Source organism: Callorhinchus milii, unplaced genomic scaffold (assembly GCF_018977255.1).
Source record: "Callorhinchus milii isolate IMCB2004 unplaced genomic scaffold, IMCB_Cmil_1.0 Scaffold3, whole genome shotgun sequence".
Taxonomy (NCBI): Eukaryota; Metazoa; Chordata; class Chondrichthyes; order Chimaeriformes; family Callorhinchidae; genus Callorhinchus; species Callorhinchus milii.
Genome location: NW_024704744.1, coordinates 15049365 through 15072915, shown reverse-complemented (window position 1 = coordinate 15072915; position 23551 = coordinate 15049365). Strand labels below are relative to the sequence as shown.

Genomic DNA, 23551 nt, shown 5'->3' with positions numbered 1-23551 from the left:
AATCTTAAGGTATCTTTTCCTCTTCCTCAAAAAACATGATTAATTTAATTAAGACTCATCTTTTGAGCCAACTTTCCCTTCTCTTCCCCCTTCCCCCCAGACTCAGGCTCCCAGTCAGCTGCTTGAAGCACTTTGAGATGTCCTTCTCAAGTGAAAGGTATTCTATAAACTAAAAATTGTAATTACCATGTAAAATCACTGCCTACCCATATAATTCAACTAGAATGTAAATGCCTCTAGAATAGTTTCATGCAAGATTCCTTGTCCTTGAAACAGGGGATATGAAATTGGTGTTCTTGATTTAAGAAGTTGCACAAGTTTACACCCAAATGTGGTGTAAATCTACTTCTGCTCCTATGTAGGATAATATAATCAGTACCAGATGGCCAAATGTGTTCCCACGTACTGGGTGACAAATTGCTTGTTTCACACAAGATAGTGTTTGTGTTTGATTCCTCACACAAGAATTTGCTTTTCAATTTTTCTTACCTCTGCTGAAGTCAACAACCCATGCTGGTTGCACACTTCTGTTAAGTCATTCAAATGTTTATTTCTCATACGTGTACTCAGATGCTAATTGTCTATGGGCTTCCAAGGGAGGTGAAATTCCATCCAATGAAAAAGATACCAAACTTGCCTGCGCATTATAAGAGCACATGCACACTATCCAAGATTGGAAACTTTACTGGACTACAAGATGTCGAAATACACTTTTTTTTTAGCAGGGATCACAGGACAGCAGTTGGGATCACCAACCTTGGTTAATCATATTTCAAGATAGAAGAAAAGGACGACTGTTCCCAATGATGTCTGTTCATCTTATGCAACAATACACAATAAGCACTGTTCAGCGCAGATGAAACAATGTTCCCTTTGCACATAACTTTGTGGAGTCCTGTAGCTCAGTGGTTAGAGTACTCGCTTTACAAGCGAGAGACCGGAGTTCAATTCCAGACAGGGTGAAACCTTGGGCAAGTTTCCTTACTCCACACGCCTAATAATAATCCCTCCAAAACCAAAAAAAATAATGAATTGGTCATTTTCAATCTACGACTGTTTGTGGGACGTTGCTATGCTGCCGCGTTCGCCCACAGATATACAGCCAATTCACTTTACAGTGTATTCCGTGAAGCGCTTTGGGACGTCCTCCCAACGTGAAAAGCGCTATATCAAATTCAAGGATTATTATTATTATAAACAATGTCCCACAAACAACCATAATAGAATAACCAGTTTTATCATCTGAAGGACTGCATCTCTGACAATGCAGCACTCACCCAACACTGCCTTTCACGTTGGGAGGACGTTCCAAGACGCTGGTTTTGGGACGTCCTCCCAAAGTGACAGGTCTTGAAAAGACCAATGTGGTCCATCCCAAGAGTCCTTTATCTAGAATACTTCACATGAAAGTGATTTATATTTTAATGTAATGAGTTAAAAGCCAAATACTGCCCATACAACAAAGAGTGGCTTCAGTTTTAATATCTATGTGTTTGTTCTTACAATACAATGTAAAACTCATCAGCAGCCCAACTACAACAACAGAAAATTACATTTGTAGAGACCTTTCATGTCGGAAAGATGTCCCAAGGCGCTGGATCTGGTTCACATTTATGATTTTTCATTTTGTGATGCTCATTGGGGAGAAGCACAAAGCACTTCCCCACAGAGCTGAATGACAAGTGTTTAAAATGTTTAGGAAGTGTGCCAGCAAGTTGTTCCAGAGATATCTTTTTCAGAGGTCCAAGATTAGATTGCCAAGCTGTTGGAAGCAATGATTCTGATTTTTTTTCCCCCTTGCATTAGTTTGTCTGATGTCCTGAAGTCATCAACACATCATGTTTCTGTTCCAAGCTCCAAAATATTATTCAATAAAGTCTTAAACTCAGCAAGGACACAGAGTAATACTCCAATAAATCAATGACACATTCAGCAAAACAAAGTCGAGACATTCATAGCTGAAAAACCTTCAGCCAGGAGCACTGAATGGAAGGATACTGAAGTTTCAACAGGATAAATCCCAGTCAATTTACACCATAGTTTAATTTGTTGATTATAACAATGAGTAAATAATTATCAATTGCCGAAATTGCAAAGCTGTGCTGGAGACAGATTGTGTCGGCACATTCAAGAGGGAATAAGGTCTTTGGCAAATAAATCAATGGAGGGAGGGAGGGTTTGAGAGATACAGGGACCTAAGTTGCCACCTAAATTAGAGCTTTCTTAAGTATCAATTATTAATTATCAGGATGTACTGGATCCACACCTCGTCCACTCCTCCCCCAGTCTGGATGTTCTCAGTCCAGATTTTTGGACTTAAGTCATGCTTTTGTTTTCCTGTCTGATGTATCCTTTATGCATTTACTATCCTCTTTAGGGGTTCAGGTAAACATGGTCTTGGAGTTGAACTGACTCCAAGGTGATGTCCTTGGCAATATAACGTGAAATCAACCTAATCCTTTGTGGCGGTCTTGGTAGTCCATTGCCTGAGGCAGGCGGATCCCAAGTGCTCCATCCAATCTGTTGACAGACAGTCTAAGCCATCAGCAGAACTTTGAACAGCAATCATTGGAAGCAGGGAATCTTCGCACAGCACCTATTAACCATGCAAGCCAACCCTCAGCTCAAAGCTAACCAATCAATGCTTTCGATGGCAAGCTATGCAGTTTTAGCTGGTTAAATTCTAACAGAACCCAATGCACACATGGACCAAGTCTTCAGAGGTAAGTAAGGTGCATTCCTTCAGGGAGAGAGTACATATTCAACAACAACAAAATTACATTTGTATAACACCTTTCACATCGGGAGGACGTCCCAAGGCACTGGACAGACATAGTTATGGGCCTGAGCTGGGGGTCGGCGTAGGGGAGGGAAGCAGGGAGGTCGAAGGCATGGTCAAAGAGGAGGGTCTTGAGATGGGTGTTGAAGGTGGCGAGGGAGGGGGTGAGATGGAGGGCCTGCGGAATGGAGTTCTAGAGGGTGAGTGTAGAGTGGCGGAAGGCCCACCCGCCAATAGTGGGGCAAGCAAGACAAACTGCGGAGCCTGCTTAGCGGAGGGAATGAACAGGATGGTAGGGGGTTAGGAGGTCGGAGAGGTAGAGGGGAGCAAGACCGTGAAGGGCTTTGAAGGTGAGGATCAGGATCTTGAACTGTATCCTCTGTGTGATGGGAAGCCAGTGGAGTTGGGCGAGGATGGGGGTTGCGGAGCCTAGTGTGGGAGAGGACACGGGCTGCAGAGTTCTGGATGATCTGCAGCCTGTGGAGGGAGGAGTTGGGGAGGCCGACAAGCAATGAGTTTGCATAGTTGAGCGTTGATGTAACGAAAACATGTTTCGGCGGCCTGTGGTGTGAGACAGTGTCGGAGCTGGGCGACGTTGTCTAGGTGGGGGAAGGCAGAGCGGGCGATGGCGCAGATGTGGGGTAGAAAGGACAGTTGAGGGTCAAACAAGACCTCAAGGTTCCAGACTGGCTTAGCAAAGTGGAATGTGCAACCATGGATGGTGATGCTGCCAGCGCCTGAGGTGCGGAGGTGCTGAAGGGAGCCATTCAGGAAAACCTCAGTCTTGTTGACGTTCAACTGAAGGAAGTTAGCTCTCATCCAGGACTTGACATCTGACAGACATTCTGTCAGCACAGCAGTGGTCCTGGAGTCAAGAGTGGAGGCAGAGAGGTAGAGTTGGATGTCATCCGCATACATGTTGAAGTTGACCCCATATCTGCGAATGATGTCACCAAGAGGGAGCATATAGATATTGAAGAGGAGGGGACCAAGGACAGATCCCTGAGGAACACCACACGACACGGTCCGGGGGCCAGAGGAGAAGCCGTTTGAGGAGATGAAGTCCAGGCGGTGTGAGATGCGATCTGAACCAGTCAAGGACAGTGCCGTGGAGATTGAGTTGAGAGGAGAGGCGGTGGATGAGGATAGAATGGTCAATGGTGTCGAAAGCAGCAGAGCGGTCAAGGAGGACGAGGAGGCAGAGGGAGCCCTCGTCGCAGATGGACAGAATGTCATTTGTCACTTTGACCGGTGCTGTTTCTATGCTGTGGGTGGCACGGAAACCCGATTGGAGGGGTTTGAGAAGGGAGTGGCACGCAAAGAAGGAGCGAAGCTGAGAAGCAACAACTCATTCCAGGACCTTGGAGAGGAAGGGGAAGTTGGAGATGGGGCAGTAGTTAGGGAGTAGAGAAGGGTCCAGGAAGGATTTTTTAAGGATAGGAGTGATGACAGTGTTTTTTAAAGGGATGAGAACAGTACCAGAGGACAGGGTAAGGTTGATGATGTAATTGAGTAGAGGGGCAAGGTGGTGGAGCTGGGAGGTAAGGTGAAGGGTAGAGATAGGATTGAGGGAGCAGGTGGTTGGTTTTATGCTGGTCCGGTGGTGATAAGAGAGGAGGGGGAGACAAAGATGTGGAGGGAGGGATGGGTAGGCAAGAGTGGGAAAAGGAGATGGGGAGGGGGTAGCGAATTCAGTGGCAGAGGCAGCTGAGCGGATTCCCTTGACTTCCCTTGAAGTCCAGCATCGCCTCGCAGTTGGCATTTGAGGTGAGGATGCGTGAGGAGTGAGAGGGTGGGTGGAGGAGCTGGTTCATGATGGAGAAAAGGAGCCTGGGGTTGTGCTTAGCCTCCAAGATTGCATTTGATTCCAGACAGAGAAATTTCCATGCATAGATAATGTAATTCATTGCCACATTTGGAAGCCCTTCAACCATGCTTACATAGATAATGTAAGCATGGTTGAAGGGCTTCCAAATGTGTCAAGATATCCAGCAGACCAAAACAAATGGTCAGAGCTAGATATTCTAGGTAGTTACAGGATATTCTAACATTGGGATTGGCCAGATGTAACACAATGGACTATTCTGGTCATATACACTACAAAAAAAAAACAAAGCTGTTTAATGCATTCAAGAACTATGTTTGAATATGTTCAGATATAGCTCTTGGGTGCATTACACAGCTATGAAATTGAGTAATAATACTCAGCAAAGAATCCAGGGCAGTGCAGATCGGTTCTTAGTGCTAACTGGAATCAATATTGATAATTTGTGCTTGGCAGCACAGGCAAGAGAATTGTTCTATGGCTTTTGGGTCAAGGAAATTCAAACAGTGAAATGGTTCCCATCCCAATTTGTTGGTCTCAAGATCAAGATCAATTTCAGTGAGAAAGCTACCAACTGCCAACAAATCTAAGTAGACAAAGCAATTTCATAACACACCCTTTTAATTAACAAATTTAAACCAGGAAACACTCCTTTAATGTATGCTACAAAAGAAATTCTACATACTTTTAATTAGCGCTGCAAAACTAGAAAACGTCTTTTTAATTAACACTACAATCCACACCATTGCATAAATAGCAAAAGAAACAAAGTTTAAACTGCCATACAATTTTCGATCTTCACCTTATATTCACAATGGTCCAAAAATTCCTAGCATACCAACTGCTACATCCCGTATCAAACAATGAAATGGTGGGGGGGGGGGGAGAATCATTAAACATTCAATTTAATGTTTGAAATGAATCAAATATTATTGCAAGAATAAAATGCAAACCAGGTCATCTTAAATAAAAATGTTGCTTAACAGATTGAGTGCCGTAATGTCACTGCACATGAGGCAAAAAACACGGCTCACACCATTTCCTGAAAAATGGTGCCCTGGCCAAGAATCCCCCAGATAAAATTGGTTATTCACTTCATGGCTGTTGTGGGACATTGCTGTGTGCAAATAGGCAGTGGCGTTTACCTACAAAATAGACTCTACACTTTATAGCAAATCCTGTGAAGTTCTTTGTCAACCATGTGATAAGGCGCTACACCAAATGTAAGGATTATTTATTATTTTGCAGAAAACTAAAACAGTCAAACATTAAACACAATGTACACAGAAAAGAATGGTACATTATGTACTTTTGCCACTTAAAAGATCAGTCCATTTCATCTGCAATTAATTATCATTGAATAATCATTTCATTTCACAATATGGAGAGCACACCACTTTTTGATGTCAGGTGTTGACCGGCTAAAAAGCAAGTATTCCCCGCAGGATTTGTCAACTATTTTCAAAAGACAGAATGCTTTTCAATTGAGAGAGAAGTAGAATAAAAATACCTCATGCTCTAACCAAATCGCAGAAAAATGAACACTTGAATCTCAAACACAATCAGTTCCTCAGGAAAACAAAATATTCAAATATCCAGACAAAGGTAAAATCCACTTATATTCCTGGAAAATACATGAAGTGTAATGTTCCGGTGCTAAAAGCACTTGGAAGGACACAACACAATAAGTTGGCAGAGGGTTCAATCTTCCCCATCCATGTACAGTAGTTTGAAGCTACAATACCAATAAACTCTACACCAATAATCATTCACAACATTTATTTTTTGATCACATGCAGAACACCCATCTCCACGCTTAAGAGTATCCAAACCAACCAAAGTTTCATGCATCCCACCCATGTACACAACTTCAGTGGTAATTTTTTAACAGAAGTTAATTATTCCAAACCATATGCTTTAGACAGTGAAATAATAATTTTCAGTGTGGTTTATTGATCCAAGAACATAATTCAGCACAAAACTACCCATCGCAACTTTCAAAATGATTAGTTTGTTTTGAACTGGAGCATCAAATTTCTAAAATACAGTATATGTTCCTAAAATTTATGTCAAAGACCAAACACTGCCTAAAAATGCCACACTATAGTATTATACACACAAATCAATGTTACTGGCTTCTCCAAATTGATTTCATTCTCATGGGATTTTCACCTCATTTATCAAATACACTTTGTCTCCATTAATACAGTCCAAGCAATCAGTACTGTCCTTCAAAATGAAGAAAGACATCAGTATTCCTTTAAATCAGTTTAGTTATTGACATGACCCTTTGCAATCTCATTTAGCACTATTTTAAAGATAAAGTGATTTCAGCTGCACAACATGACAATAAAATTCAGGCTTTTCTATAGAACACACTATTCAATGAAGGCAACAATTAAAAGCAAAATCTGCTTATGTTTCTGGAAAATACATTTTGAGGAGGTGCAATGATCCTGCACTAAAAGCTCTTGGGAGGATACAAGTAACAGAATAAGATGGCAGGAGTTTCAATCTTCCTCTCCATGTACAGTCGTTTGAAGCTACATCACCAATAAACTACACAGAGTAATCATTCACAACATTTTTTTTGGATCAACCGGGTGTCTAATTCACGCGAAAAACATGCTTTAAAGTACGTGTCCAAACCAACCAGAGTTCCATGCATCTCACCCATGAAATTGAGAAACAGAATGACTCGCGCAAAGAAACTGAGAGACACAGAAAGAACAAACTGCCAGAACACCAGCAAACACTGCACAGTTGGACTGGCTGATTTCAAACGAGACATTAGCTAAGTGCCAGCTGCCTGTTCTGATACATGGCTTCAAGATGACATGCTTGTCAAGGGAATGGCAGAACATTCGGCCTTGCATGGCAGTCTTGGTTCCGAAGCTAGGCAGGTCTGTAGTACTGAAGGGGACTTCTGATGACAAGACAGCCTGGTGCATGGCAGGACTTGGACGCGCAGACCAGTCACTGGGATCAGGGATTCTTTCCATTCAGCTCCCTTTAGCCTCGAAACAGTAAGGAACTGAGGACAATTCCCCCTCCAGCAACAAAATCTATAAACATTCGCTATAAAAAAAGATACTTCGGGGAGGTACCAGAGGGTAATCAAAACTCACAAAACTGTACCCCATCATAAGTCAGCACTTTGAGGAAAGGAGGAAAATCAGAAGAAAACAAATTTGTTAACGTCCCAATAATTTGAATTCATTTTGCAACAAAATTAAAATTTGTAAACAGGCATTTTTCCTTTCAATAGAAATTATAGCATGATTAAAACAATGGTCTTTGGATAGTTTTCCTGCTACCCATCACATGTCTAATGAGATTCTGTTGCTGTCAAGAATACAGCTCCTAGGAGACCTCAAATGCATCAGTGCTCTCTCATGAATGTTAGAAATTATGCTAAGTTGTATTACATCTAAGAAAAACTCACTTGATTTCAGAAATTAATGAGAATTAAGATTTGATGAGTCAGTTGATATAAAGATAATCCAAGACTATCCACCAATCCCTCTCATTACGGAACTGGTATTCAGTAAGCATATATTTATAAACCTTGTAGGTGTGTCTATAACATTGCAATGCCTCAAAGTGCTTCACAAGTAATTGTTGTCAAGTGTGTATTTATAGGCAAGCCTGACAGACAATTTGCACGCGACAGGTACCAAAGTTCAATGAAGTGAACAACCAATTCACCTGGCGGATGGCTGACCAGAAAACTGAATCTTGCTCTTCTCTCTGTTGCCTTTTCAGCTTTACAATACTATTCAGTAAAGTTTTCAGGGCAAAATAAATTAAAATACAAGGTTCAATACAGAGGGTCAACAATATTATTTACATAAATCACTATCAACTAAAAAAAAGTTGTTACCATTAGGGAAGTTAATGGAACCATCAGGGAAGCCCATAAGAAACAAATAAATCTCTCTACAGAAAAGAAAGAATAAAGTTAACAACTACTTTACATTTAGATAGCATCCTTCATAGTGAAAGGACATCCCAAGGGGCTTGATAGCCTCAGATTGGCACCCAAGCTGGGGGATAGGACCCAAGGGGCTAGGGAGATGAAAATTGATCAAAGATGCAGTCAAAGAGGAAAGTCTTAGGACGGACTCTAAAAAAGGTGAGGGAGATGGGGAGTCAAAAGGACTCTGGGATGGAGTTCCAGAAAGAGAGCGAGGAGAGCGTGTGCGAGAAAGAAAATAAAATCTGCAAAACCAATCCCATATAATAACATGCATCATAATTTACTGCTCACCTATCAGACATCCAGTCCGAGAAGATCCTCAACTTCATTCAGCTTAACATGTACAAACAAAAGCCATCCTTCTTGGTTCTCACCAACATCTCCTTGTGTTCAGTTCTGATAACCTCAACATTCATGGATCCTCACTCCACCTCACTGAGCCGTTCACAACCCTTGATATTCTGTTCAACCCTCACTTCTCTTCCTTACATCTGGTCCTTGACCAAAAATGCTTTCCTTCAACTGTGAAACTCAAAAGCTGCAGCTCATCCAAAATGTAACTATTCACATCCTTACCCACACAAAGCTTTGCGAGACCATCACCCCTGCCCTTACCAGGCTTCTTCATTTGCTCTACATCTCCCAGTGCACTGACTTCAAGATCTCGCATACAAATCCCTACATACGCTGACCTCACTTTCCTGCTCACCCCCTCCAATTGGTAAACATGGGCCTGCTGACATCTTTGGGACGCCCCCTCGACATGAAAGGCGATATACAAATATAATTTGTTGTTGTTGCTGTGCATTCCTTACTGCCCTACCTCATCATTGGCGGACAGGCTTTCAGCACGCAACTCTTTCCCCAAATTCATGTCTCATCCTCTCATTTACTTTCAAAAGCCTTCTGAAAACCTCTTAATTATGATTACTTTAACTGCACTCCCTACCCACCATTCCTGCTCAGTTTCCAGCAACATCTCTTAAGAATTTTGAGACATTACCCTAAGTGTAAAACACAAATTGATTTTAAGAAAAAGAGTGACAAGGTGAGAAAAACTTGTGGAATATTTTTCTCCCCTACTTCCAAATTTAGAACTCGATAATCATATTTACAATGTCAATAGTTCTGAATCAGTTAATGTTAGTGAAGATAAAAATAAGTGCAACTTTAATACAAACATTAGATTTACAAGAGTTTTTATTAAAGTTGCACTTATTGCTATCTCCATTAACAAATTAGAGCTTATCAATTCTGGCATTCCAAAAATGTGCAATGCTAAATTAAAATCAATACTCAACCATAATCAAAGTTGACTCAAGACCTGGACAAAACCAACAATTTGAAAAATAAACCTTTACCACTGGTTGTACCTGATGGTACCTATTGAAAATCATTGGAAGTGGAACTTCAATTTATCGGCCTATATTGACTATCCATTATAATTCTGGTATTGAGAATAATCCGCCCTTGCCCCATATAATGTGGTCTTTTGAACAACAAGCGGTCAGGTAAATATTTAATAAAATAACTGCTCTTAGTCTATTAGTTATACTGTACTAATAAATACATCATCATTCCGTTGAACCAAAACCTGACATTAAGATGATGCACTGGGATCTCCCACCACAACACAAACGTTTTTAAAGAAACTGACTTGTATTTGTGTGCTGAAGCAAACAGTCATTTAAAGTTTAAAACAACTTCGATTTTTAATTATCCACCATTTTCAATTATCTAAAAAGAAGGCTTCTCTATTATAAAGAAAGTCCTTATATATCAAATGCAAGGATTATTGTTAACCCTTTATAATACAGTTGTCTGGATCCAATGTCTCAGGCTCTGTGTTATCAAGGCACGATAAAATGGCTGATTTCCAGGCCATCACTGATGTCACTTCCTTTGCAAACAGGTCAGCGCCAATTACTTGTAACAGAAGTTTACTTAGTAAATATACTCATATGTACAGTAAAACACTTTTCTTTATAAATCATATAATCATCACTCATTCATGCATCTGAATCCCATTGAGTTTCCTATCAAAGCCACTTAGATTTCTTTGTACCTGCATTTACTGGCTGCATTGAACTGCAGGAAGTGACATCCTTACCAGTCGACACATGCACATTTGCAACCATCCGGTTGCACTGAATAGCGGAAAACGTAGTCTTGATCAGTTGATGCATACGCAGAACTTCATTTCCCGCAACGCAATATGATTCTAATGTATGCTGCTAAGTGTGCATTCAGAGATGGGTCAAGATGCATTAAATCGTATCAAAAGTAGTCTTGACCCGTCACCCCATGCGGACTTACCGGCTGCATTGAATTACGCATACGCAGTGTAGATCGATTAAATCGGATTTTATACAACCTACAACCCTGTTAGCCTGCAACTCGGACTTCGTGCAAGTCATATTAAATGTTACGATCTATGTGAGTTTTATTGTATACATGTAAACATACATGAAGTACATTTACCTATATTGTGAGTATATGTGAGCCGCTTTCTGTCAAACATAGTGCATGAGGTAAAATGGTGTCGCTGTAGCAACACCTGTGGCTAGTCAACAATTTCTGATATTTAGCTATTGTTTCACTCCTCAAGTTCAAACAATCTAGCACTACTAATTTCATTTCTTGGTAGGACCATCTAGGAATATCAATAAAGATCCACGGTTTCTATAAATAGCCCAAACTGATTTTTTTAAAAGTACATCAGCAATTTGTAAATTATATCCCATGAAATACTAATTTAACTCACAAATATCAGATTTACTCTCATCTTAAGGCACACTTTTTTTAAAAATGTGTAATGGGCAATTGGCATCAATGCTTTAGGACCCAGTGAATGTTCAAGTTGCCATGGTGACCCTCTGACACACAATGCCGCAATGTCTGAATTAGAACATTTTAAAAAAATATATCCTGTATCAGAAAAAAAACACAATCCAATGGAAAAAAATCAAAACTTACTTGTACATGGTATTGCATGGGAAACTGAGCTGTGACATCCTGTGAGGTAAGGAGCTTGCAGTTAGGCAGGAACTGAAGTTAAAGTGCAAGGGTACTGACTAAGGTCACTGACTTATGTTTGTTAAGTTTATTTTCTGGAAGACAATATGTACATTAATTTCATTTTTTGTGAACAAAAAGGAAAATTGTAATTCGAGGAAAGATATTTTCCCCCCAAACCCTCTAAAACGATCAGTGTTGATTTCAATGGTAATCAGGTGAACTATTTCAGATCCTCAGGGATATAGACAAATTCGACTCAAATCAACAGATAAAGCCAGAATAATGAGTTATGGACTTTTTTTGTTGTGTTGTGAGTTAAGGAGATTGTATCTGAAAAGTACAATGACAAACTGTAATTGTCCTTTCTCGTCCTGAACATTCCTATGTTCATATTTCTCATTAAAATCTAAAAATATTCATTTGTTTCAAGGAACTGAGCAATTAAAGGAACTGTCATTTTAAACATTGTCCCCATTTCTTGTTGTCCCCACCCCCAAAAAAGTTCACTACAGAGATGACCCTAACCCACCATTTTGATTTTAATAATGATGGGCAGAAGACAACAGATACAACAGTCACAGCTCTGATTCTCAACAGCTCACATTTCTGCTAAAATTCAACTGTTCAAGCATTCCTTTCAAACTGTGGTATCTGCCTTGCCTAGGTTCACCAGCAATGACATTCTCAGACAAACGGAGCAAACAACCATATATAAAAATCAGTTGCTCTGTAGCAAATATTCCATTTATTTGATTCATCTCTCATGATGGACACAGAAGTAACTGGTGTCAAATGATTTTTTGAAAAAAATAATCAACTATTTATCTTACTATGAGGCTTTTTTAAAAATTGTATCAGTGGGAAATGCAGTGTAAAGAGAAAACAAAAAACAAAGAAAGGGTTATGGATGAGTTAGGAATTTATTCAGATTGAGTGAAATATATAAATTGCCAATATTAAATTTGATGGATTACAGAGACCCCAAAAAAATGTTCATTTTAAAATATTAAAATTGATAGTTTCTTTAAAAAAAGTGGTTAAAAGTGCTATGTGATCCTCATATTGAGTGCAGGATCCATTCACAATCTACACTGAATTGCTCATGTCAACCAGAATGCCACAATTAGTTTGAGTGCCCCTAAACCATAAAGGGATTTAAAAAAGGCAAGGTTCCTGCCCCTGATCTCTATCGAGTGACCCTTTCTGAAAATGCCTGTGCGGACTGCAGATGAGAACAAGATCAGACTTTGCTATGATGCCCTCCAACATGACATTCACGGTCTAAAATCACACGTGAAGAATGAACCACTTTGGTGAGGCACTCCAAAGAGGGCTCATTGGTGGAGTATAACGCAGGGAATTATGCTGACATTAAATAGAAATAATGCAAACAAAAAATGAAAATTATGCAAAATTACACTTTTAACAATTTCAAAACAGATTGTAGCCTCTTTAGAAAGATATGGAGGCCAGTTTTTATTAATTTTATATAGCGCATTTATTTAAATTTATACCACAATTATTTACGAGTCATACCTTCCACTCCAGCTCTCGTCCCGTTGCTCTCTGCGCTACTTCACACCTCCTGCTCCAGCTCTGTATCTGTCCCGGGGGCAGCATGGAGAGTGATGGGAAGAAAGCTGGAGCAGGAGGCTTGAGCTTCCTTCGGAGGCAGCGCAAATAGCATTGGGAAGAGGTGGAGCAGGAGGTATCAGGCAGCGCACGAGGCAGTGAAGAGAGTGATGGGAAGAGAACCAGAGTGGGATATATGAGGCAACTTAGCAGGAGTGAAATTGTGTAATTCCCTGCATACTCTTGTATCTTCAGGAAATTAGAATGGGGCAACAACAACAACAAGATTACATTTGTAGCGGCTTTCACATCGGGCGGACATCCCAAGGCGCTGAACAGTGTGCAGTATTTCAGACCAAAAAAAAGGTGCCAGAGAGAAACAGGATAACGGTAAAAGTTTCAAAAATTTGAATACCACTTCAGTCTGCATTAAATACAATGGGATGATTTATCATGCTGTAACCCTATCAGACAAATTAACCATTATTGGTATATTTCTTTAAAAATAAATTTCTTTAAAATTAAAATCTAAATATGGATAAATGAAAATAATAATACTTGCATTTGATGTAGCGCCTTATTACGTCTTCGAGACATCTCAAAATTAGTCTATTTTAGATTTTTATTCTGTATATTAATGCTATAGTGTAGCTGTGAAGTCCTGTAGCTCAGTGGTTAGAGCACTCGCCTCGCAAGTGAGAAACCTGGGTTTGATTCCCGGCAGGGCAAAACCTTGGGCAAGTTTCCTTACTCCACACGCCTGATAATAATCCCTCAAGAAAAAAATAAATTGGTCACTTCAATCCACGACTGTTTGTGGGACACTGCTGTGCGCAATTGGCTGCCGCGTTTCACCCACAAATATACAATCAATCCACTTTACAGTATATTCTGTGAAGCTCTTTGAGACATCCAGAAGACATGAAAAGTGCTATATCAAATGCAAGGATTATTTATATTATACATAATACCTTTAAGATGCTGCACAAAGTTAGAAAAGCTTCCTACAACAACAACAAAATTACATTTGCATAGCGCCTTTCATGTCGGGAGGACATCCCAAGGCGTTAATAACAGTAACAAATCAACACTATGCTTCACATTGCTGCCACTATGACAACAAACAATATGACGAAAACTACAGCTACATGATAGTAGGTCCCAACGATATTCCCCCAACTAAAAATAAAACTGCCTTGCTGAGCCCTGCCTCTGCCGTAATGCCAGAATGCCAAGCATTGCAGTACAATTTGCTACATTGCAAGCAAAGCCTGGTTTGCGATTCTACATCAAAATCTGATTGTTTATGCAGCACCTGAAATCGTTACGGTCAATACAAAAGTGTTTATAATCATATCCACGTACATCAGTATCAATGTTTATATTTTAAAAAAATGATTATTAACGATCAATGCTGTTTTAAAATAGCATCTAATCTAACACTGAAAACACCACGCCTATGATAATAAAAGGTAATTTTGAGTACCATATACGAGTTACGTCGCTTACACCTATATACATATATTGATCATCATTGGCGAGTTTCTCTCCACATAGTATTAGCCAAACAAAGGGCTATTTTATCCCTTCACCAGTTTTTGTGCTGAAATTGGTTTTAATCACGAATTATCACCACCACCAATAAATACCAAGTCGCCGGCAATTTAGTGACCGATAACACTCAATCGGTACCATCGCGTCAACTGGAAACACCCAAAGCCGCCAAGATAACACCTTCAAGTTTATTCCGCATCGAGATTTGCTTAAACATGTCAACGTCAGTTTGAGCGACTATTGTGAGTAAAGCAAATGAAACAAAGAAAGAAAAACAGCGCGCACATACACGGTATGGTGTGTGTGTGTGTGTTTGGGGGGAAATAATGTACCTGAAAACTTGACAGCATCACTATTATCAGACCTGCCTTCCTATCTGGAGAGGTGGAACTCAGCCAAACCAAACCAGAAAGAGAATAGAAACCTTACAAGCCACTTTTAACCTGGCTCCTTTCCAGATACACTTCCAAAGTCCAACTTCAATGCACAATACAATTTAAAAAAACAACAACCACTCTACGTATTTAGTGCCATTGACATTTCATTCATTCATTCTTTACTGCATAGTTAATCCTATTAAACGACACTAAATGCCGAAACTACACGTCTCAGGATATTACGAAAAAATATCTGTACAACCTAAACTTATAAAGGCAGGACTGGGGAAAGGGGATTTCGGGTCTCACATTTCACAAACATTTCCAGCGCATTATTTGTCTATTTCACTTTCCTCCAATTCAATAACCTTCATTCAGTGAGACTCGTACTCTTCAATCGCTATTTCTCTGCAATCTCTGGGGTTCTCCAGGAACAACCCCCACCCACCCCCCGCCGCTCGCACTTGCTCCCCGGGAGCCCGGCAACCTACACCCCCCCCTCCCCTCCTCTGGGCGTCGCTTCCCATTTTCCAAGCCGACGACAACATGCTTCACAGTCACTTAACACTCCAATCGCGTACAGTGTAACCCCGTGAAACAGCTCCGAAGGCGTTGGAACGGGCGCTGCACCAAATGCGAAGGATTGGCTGCAAAACGGCTCATCGGTGAAGAAAGAGAGAAAGAAATCGGCAAATAGCCCACCTCAGCCTGGGACGCCCGTCTCTCTCTCTCTCTCTCTCTCTCGGTGTACGTGTCTAAACCGGGGAGAAGTTTATTGTGGGAAAGGAAACGAGCCGAGCACCTACCTCCTCCAAGCCAGACACCGTGTTCCTGCACTGACTCATCTTGGTGGTGAAACTGGAGGCTGTTGGCGATTTGTAATCTTCGTTGGTCTCGGCCACGAATTCCGACACTGTGATCTGGTCCGGCATCCTTACACTCCTGGGTTATATAGATTATATATATACAGAGAGAGAGAGAGAGAGGCGGGGAAGCTAAATTCTTCCCTCCGTTTCTCACATAAATGTACGTTACGTGTCTGTGATCAGGAGGAGGAGGATCAGGATGGTGGCGGCGGAAAAGTTCAGGAATGGGAAGAGAGAGAGAGAGGGAGGGAGGGAGTGTGGGGGGAAGAAACCCCTCTCGCTGGTTCTCGATGTAACCTTCACACCGACACTATTGTTGTCATAACGGCCGTAAACGGGTGGTAGATATACAGAGAGAGACTGCGGCCGTTTTTTTCCCCCCTCGTCCCCTTTGCTCGGCTGAACGGTGATGCACGAGCGGCGGCCGTTGGGTCGTCCCGCGGTCTCGCTCCAGTTCCGCTCGCGCTTCTCTCTTCCACCGCTCAATGAGGTCGATGCAAAGTAAATGCGCAGGCGCGGGCAGGGGGCGGTCCGGCGGTCACGTGACGTACCCCCCGCCTCTCCCCCCCCCCCTTCACCACAACGATTCAAAGACGGGCGAGTCTCTCAGCGCGAGCTTCACGAGACACACAGGACAGGCAGGTGCGCGTGCGCACACTCCGCTCTGTATACCGGCTGGCGCGCGAGAGACCGGAGCAAAAGCGGAGTGATTGACACGCGCGCGCCCCACCCTACTGCCTAACCCCGCCCCCCCCAACCCTGCTGGCTAACCCCGCCCCCCACCCTGCTGCCTAACCCCGCCCCCCACCCTGCCCCCACCCTAACCCCGCCCCCCACCCTAACCCCGCCCCCACCCTAACCCCGCCCCCACCCTGCTGCCTAACCCCGCCCCCCACCCTGCTGCCTAACCCCGCCCCCACCCTAACCCCGCCCCCACCCTGCTGCCTAACCCGCCCCCACCCTAACCCCGCCCCCACCCTAATCCCGCCCCCCACCCTGCTGCCTAACCCCGCCCCCACCCTAACCCCGCCCCCACCCTAACCCCGCCCCCCACCCTAACCCCGCCCCCCCACCCTAACCCCGCTCCCCCACCCTAACCCCGCCCCCCACCCTGCTGCCTAACCCCGCCCCCCACCCTGCTGCCTAACCCCGCCCCCCACCCTGCTGCCTAACCCCGCCCCCACCCTAACCCCGCCCCCACCCTAACCCCGCCCCCCACCCTAACCCCGCCCCCCCACCCTAACCCCGCCCCCCCACCCTAACCCCGCCCCCCACCCTGCTGCCTAACCCCGCCCCCACCCTAACCCCGCCCCCACCCTAACCCCGCCCCCACCCTAACCCCGCCCCCCCACCCTAATCCCGCCCCCCCCCCACCCCGCCCCCCCTAACCCCGCCCCCACCCTAACCCCGCCCCCACCCTAACCCCGCCCCCACCCTAACCCCGCCCCCCACCCTAACCCCGCCCCCCACCCTAACCCCGCCCCCCACCCTAACCCCGCCCCCCACCCTAACCCCGCCCCCCACCCTAACCCCGTCCGCCGACGCGCCCATGAGTTTCCCGATGGGACCAATGTCCGCGAAAGGTGGGACTTCCGGCCGCGGGAGAGGGGAGAGGGAGAGACGTCAGTGTCAGAGGTTGTGGTTGACAATGGGGTTTAAGCTCCGGCCGCTTCGGATCCATTCGCGTGTTTTTATCATTCCTACTGTCTCCAGCGGTTCCTCTCCCCACACACACCCACACACACCCACACACACACACACACACAACCCCACACACAACCCCACACACACACACACACACACCCACACACAACCCCCCCACACACACAACCCCCCCACACACACACACACCCCACACACAACCCACACACACACCCCCCACACACACCCACACACACCCACACACAACCACACCCCCCCACACACACACACACACACACAACCCCCCCACACACACCCACACACACACACACAACCCCACACACAACCCCACACACACAACCCACCACACACCCCACACACAACCCCACCCCCCCCCCCCCACACACACACACACAACCCCCCACACACACCCACACACACACACACAACCCCACACACAACCCCACACACACAACCCCCCCACACACACCCCACACACAACCCCACATACCCCCCACACACACACCCCACACACACACCCACACACACACCCCACACCCCCCCCACACACACAACCCCACACCCCCCCACACACACACACAACCCCCACACACAACCCCCCCCCACACACAACCCCCCACACACACACCCCCACACACACAACCCCCCACACACAACCCCCCCACACACAACCCCCCCCCACACACACACACACCCACACACACCCCACACACACAACCCCCCACACACACAACCCCCCACACACACAACCCCCCACACACACACAACCCCCCACACACACACCCCCCCCCACACACAATCCCACACACACACAACCCCCCACACAAAAAAACACACACACAATCCCCCCCCCACACAACCCCCCCCCACACACACAATCCCCCACACACACACACAATCCCCCCCACACACACACACACAATCCCCCCCCACACACCCCCCCCCCCACACACACACAACCCCACCCCCACACATCCGCATACAGACACACACACACCCCCCCCCCCCCACCCCCGCGCACAATCCATTCAAAAGAAATAAAACTTTAGCCGGAGTTCCCTGAGGCAACGCTCGATACTGTACTGGACAACAAAGGCAAGGTTTTGACCCGGGGAGGGGTGGGGGGGAAGCCATCAGGCCGGGTCTCTGCCTCGTTTAGTTTGGGAGGGTCGTGTGAGACCGTTGCACGGCTGTGAGTGTGGTCCTGTGATTGCCAGGTATCGCGCAGACACTGAATCATGGGAGACGTTGCTGACTTACAGGTAAGTCATTCGAGGCTGGGATTGTCCACTCCTCCCCGCACCTATCCTGTAGCTGGAATTGGTTGCAATCCCTGTAATAGGAAATGACAACACCGGTCTGATTAATACACACTGTAATTACGTTTAAGTCCTCGAGCACTTGTTCTTTCTTACAAGGGTGTGGATGTCTGAAGGCCAACCAGCCGCCCTGACATTTCCTGGTTTGTACTGATGGGCCAATGACTGATGATGACTCAAAATTCCAGGAAACTTAAATTTTGACCAAGATGCAGGTCAACCTGGCTTGGAAAACTGCCCATGCTAGGCACAAACCCAGTGGAGCTGCAGTATGGCCTGGACATTTTCAGACGGCAGCTTTGAAGATGTCAAGGCTGAGAAGTTTTTAGTATTTTGTAGACGGAAAGCAACATTTTTGCTGAAAATATACAGGATTAATAAAAAGAACCATTTTTATTTGGGTAATTTAAAGATACTTGACATTAAACTAAACAGAACCACAATTGTAAGAGGAATTGTGTCTTTGAACTCTTTTTCCTCAAGAGGTAAATACTGTATGTGGCTTTGCATCTATCAACAATGTCTACTTCACCATGAAAACAAAGTTACAACCACATGCTTAATTTGTACACAAAAAATCAGTATTGCTAAATATTTCCATTTGTATAATTAAAATTAGTGATATTTTCGGATCCAAAGAAAATCCATAACTGATGATTGAATAATGCGGTGAAATGATCAGTTATTTAAAGCGATGGGATTTTGGAACTGAAGATTGCATTTGGCAAACCTAATATTGTAAATCCCACCAATCAGTCTACTGCACGACTTGCTTTGAAAATGGAGTGACTTCATATTTGTAGGCAAACTTGGCAGCATAATTGTGCACAGCAGTGTTCCACAATCAGCCATGAAATGAATGACCAATTTTATTTGGAGGACTAGGTCACGGGAGAAACTCCTCTTTTCAAATAGTGCCATCTAATCTTTAACATCCACCTGAACAAGCGAAGTATAGCACTTCCGACAGCAACCCACCCCTAGCATTGCATTGGTGAGTCATCTTAGACAACAAAGGACGTGAATCCACAACTTTCTGACTCAGAGGTGAAGGTACTATCAATGAGCCCAGCTGACACATGACACATACATGTATATGTAAATCGTACTCCCTAATACCTTAACAACTTGCAATGTGAAATATTCTGAAACCTGTTTAAAGGACACAATACAAAATTCCATTTATATAGCACCTTTTACGTCGGGAGGACATCCCAAGGCACTGGAAAGTCAGTGTTTCGGACCCGAGCGGGGGGTCGGAATTGGGGAGGGTGGAGGGCAGGGGGGAAGGAGGGTGATCAAAAGCACGGTCAAAGAGGAGGATCTTGAGATGGGTATTGAAGGAGGCAAGGGAGGAGGCGAGGCGGAGGGACTGCGTGATGGAGTTTCAGAGGGTGGGAACAGAGTGGCAGAAGGTTCGCCTGCCAATGGTGGGGCGAGCGGCGGGGGACATGAAGCAGGCTTGCTGAGTGGAGGGAGCGCGCAGGTTGGCAGGGGGAAACGAGGCCATGGAGGGCTTTCAAGGTGAGGACCAGGATCTTGAACTGTATCCTCTGTGATGGGAAGCCAGTGGAGTCGGGTGAGGATGACGGTGATAGGATCACGGAGCCTGGTGCGAGAGAGGACACAGGCTGCAGAGTTCTGGATGATCTGTAGCCTATGGAGGTAGGAGTTGAGGAGGTCGACAAGCAAAGAGTTTGCATAGTGAAGCCTCGATGTTATGAATGCGTGTATGAGAGTTTTGCGGTGTGAGACAGTGGCAGAGCTGGGCAATGTTGTGGAGGTGGGGAAGGCAGAGCAGGTCATGGCACAGATGTGGGGTAGAAAGGATAGTTGAGTGTCAAACAAGACGCCAAGGTTCGGGACTGGCTTAGTAAGGTGGAGTGTGCATCCAAGGATGGTAATGCTGTCAGCGTCTGAGGTGTGGAGGCGCTGACAGGAGCCAATCAGGAGGGCCTCGGTGTTGTTGACGTTCAATGGAAGAAAGTTAGCTCTCATCCAGGACTTGATGTCTGAACAGACATTCTGTCAGGACAGCAGTGGTCCTGGAGTCAAGGGTGGAGGCAGAGAACTACAGTTGGATGTCATCCGCATACATGTGGAAGTTGACCCCATGTCTGCAGATGATGTCACCAAGAAGGAGCATATAGATGTTGAAGAGAAGGGGACCAAGGACAGAGCCCTGAGGAACGCCGCATGACACGGAGGCTAAAGGAGAAACCGTTTGTGGAAATGAAGTGGAGGCGGTATGAGAGGTACGATCTGAACCATTCAAGGACAGAACCATGAAAGTTGAGGTGAGAGGAGAGGCAGGTGGTGGATGAGGATAGAGTGGTCAATGGTGTCGAAGGCAGCAGAAAGGTCGAGGCAGAGGGAGCCCTGGTCGCAGATGGACAGAATGTCATTTGTCACTTTGACCAGTGCTGTTTATGCGCTGTAGGTGGTATGGAAACCCGATTGGAAGGGTTCGTAATGGAGTGGCAGAAGAGGAAGGACTGAAGCTGGGAAGCAACAACTTTCCAAGGTCCTGGTTGTTTGAGAGCAGGAATGGGTCCAGGGAGGGTTTTTTAAGGTTAGGAGTAATGATGTATGTCTTTAAAGGGGTGGGAATAGTACCAGTGGACAGGAAGAGGTTTGCGATGTCTGTGAGTAGAGGGGCAAGAGGATGGAGCTGGGAGGTAAGGAGAGGGGTAGGGATGGGGTCGAGGGAGCAAGTGGCCAGTTTCATGCGGGTTATAGTGGTGGTGAGAGAGGAGTGGGAGACAGATTTGAAAGTATGGAGAGAGGGATGGGTAGGGGCCAGGGTGTGAGGGGGAGAAGGTAGTAGACAGAAGGGCAGAGGCAGCTGAGCAGATCCCCTCGACTTTGGATTCCAGGAAGTCCAGCATCACCTCGCAGTTGGCGTTGGAGGTGAGGATGGGCGAGGACTGAGACGGTAGGTGGAGAAGCCAGTTGGTGATGGAGAAGAGGAGCCTGGGGTTGTCCTTGTCCTCCAAGATTGTCTTGGAGTAGAATGGTGACTTAGCGGAGGCGAGGGTGGAGTGGTAACATTTGATAAGGTCCAGCCAGTTCTGCCGATGGACTGTTAAGTTTGATTTAAGCCAGGTGCGTTCCATACTTTGCAAATGAACACTTTGCCTTAGTTTTCACAAACAAAACTGATAAAGAAAATTACGCAAGCTTAAAGTGGACAAGGCACCTGGTCCAAATGGACTGCAACCAGGGATCCTTAAGGAAATGAAGGAGGAGATAGATGAGACTCTGCTGTGTACATATTAAGAACTAGAGAAAGGAATCGTGCCAGAGGACTGGAGAATAGCCAATGTAATACCTACTTTTAAAAAAGGAGATGGGGCTAATCCAGTAAACTGTAGGCCAGTGACCTAAACATATGTCATGGGCAACATAATACAATCTATTATAAAGATGAAGTAACTACTCATATAGAGAAAATGATACAATTGAGAGTAGCAGGATTTACGAAAGAATAATGTAACCGATAAAGTAGACAAGGGAACTGCAGTGACTAAATGTCTTCCTGTGTTCTACTGCAATCTCTTTCACTGTTTTATCATATTCCCCAGTATGGTGTCATCAGATAAAATGCCCATGAGAGGCTCATGACTAAAATAGGGGCATGTGAAATTGTGGGAGTGGTATTAAAATGGATTCAAGAATGGTTAGGAAACCAAAAGCAAAAGGTAGAAGTTAAGGGCATCCTCTCAGGCTATCTACTACTGGCCTGTAGTTTCCTGGATTAGCCCCATCTCCTTTTTTTAAATAGATAGTAAGTGGTATACCTCAGGGATCGGTGTTTAAACCGCTGCTATTCACCATATACATAATTTATTTGGATTCAGGTATTGGAGGTGTGGTGTCAAAACCCTTGTTGCCTTGAGGAATGCGTTTCGGTCTAATTCGGTTTAAAGGAGGTGAGTGGGCCCTAACCTCACCAATAAAAAAAAATGTGTGGCACTAAATCAAATGCAAGGATTATTATTGTAATAATTGGGAGAGAAGGCAGCCAAGAAAAGCATTAAGCACTGGACTCTTACATGTTTATACTTATAACTCAACACTTTATTGACAGAAACAGATGATGTACATTGCACTGTAATGATTTTTTTTTCTTGGTAAATAAAGTAAAGCATTGTGAAATTTCTACCTGACTCTTTGGTGATGTATTGAAACACAATCTACTGTTACAAATCTACATTACTCAACCTGAATGGTTCCATCCCACAGATGACATTTTTATAACACAGGTAACATAGAAGTTATAACGTTCCTTTGTGTATTTGACCATCCATGTCTATATTTATCCTCAATTTAAATCTCATACTTAAACTGAGATTAATGGATCTGTTTTGAAGGAGTTCATCGATGTAGCAATCCTGATTTACGATTCTTTGGGTTACCTTTATTGAATGACCTCTCAGTCGCCCGTGGTTCAAACAAATCTCAGCTGTACTCGACTTAATTCCTTCTGATCTTATTCTGTGGCATGCACTAATTACATAGCCACAAATGATCAAACTCAGACTAAACTCAGATAGACAATGTTCATCATATACATAAATGATTTTGATTCAAATATTAG

At 44.2% G+C, this 23551-nt stretch overlaps 1 protein-coding gene across 5 annotated transcripts in view; it reads right to left on the bottom strand.

Annotated features, from left to right (window-relative positions):
- The window catches only part of asap2a (ArfGAP with SH3 domain, ankyrin repeat and PH domain 2a), an 86034-nt gene extending 69944 nt beyond the window's left edge, over positions 1–16090 (bottom strand). For all 5 annotated transcript variants that reach the window (XM_042332899.1, XM_042332900.1, XM_007906476.2 and 2 more), the window contains exon 1: positions 15911–16090. In XM_042332899.1, the coding sequence (XP_042188833.1) occupies positions 15911–16036 (126 nt within the window). In that variant the 5' untranslated portion in view covers positions 16037–16090. The remainder of the gene's footprint in view (positions 1–15910) is intronic.
- Positions 16091–23551: the final 7461 nt, after the last annotated feature.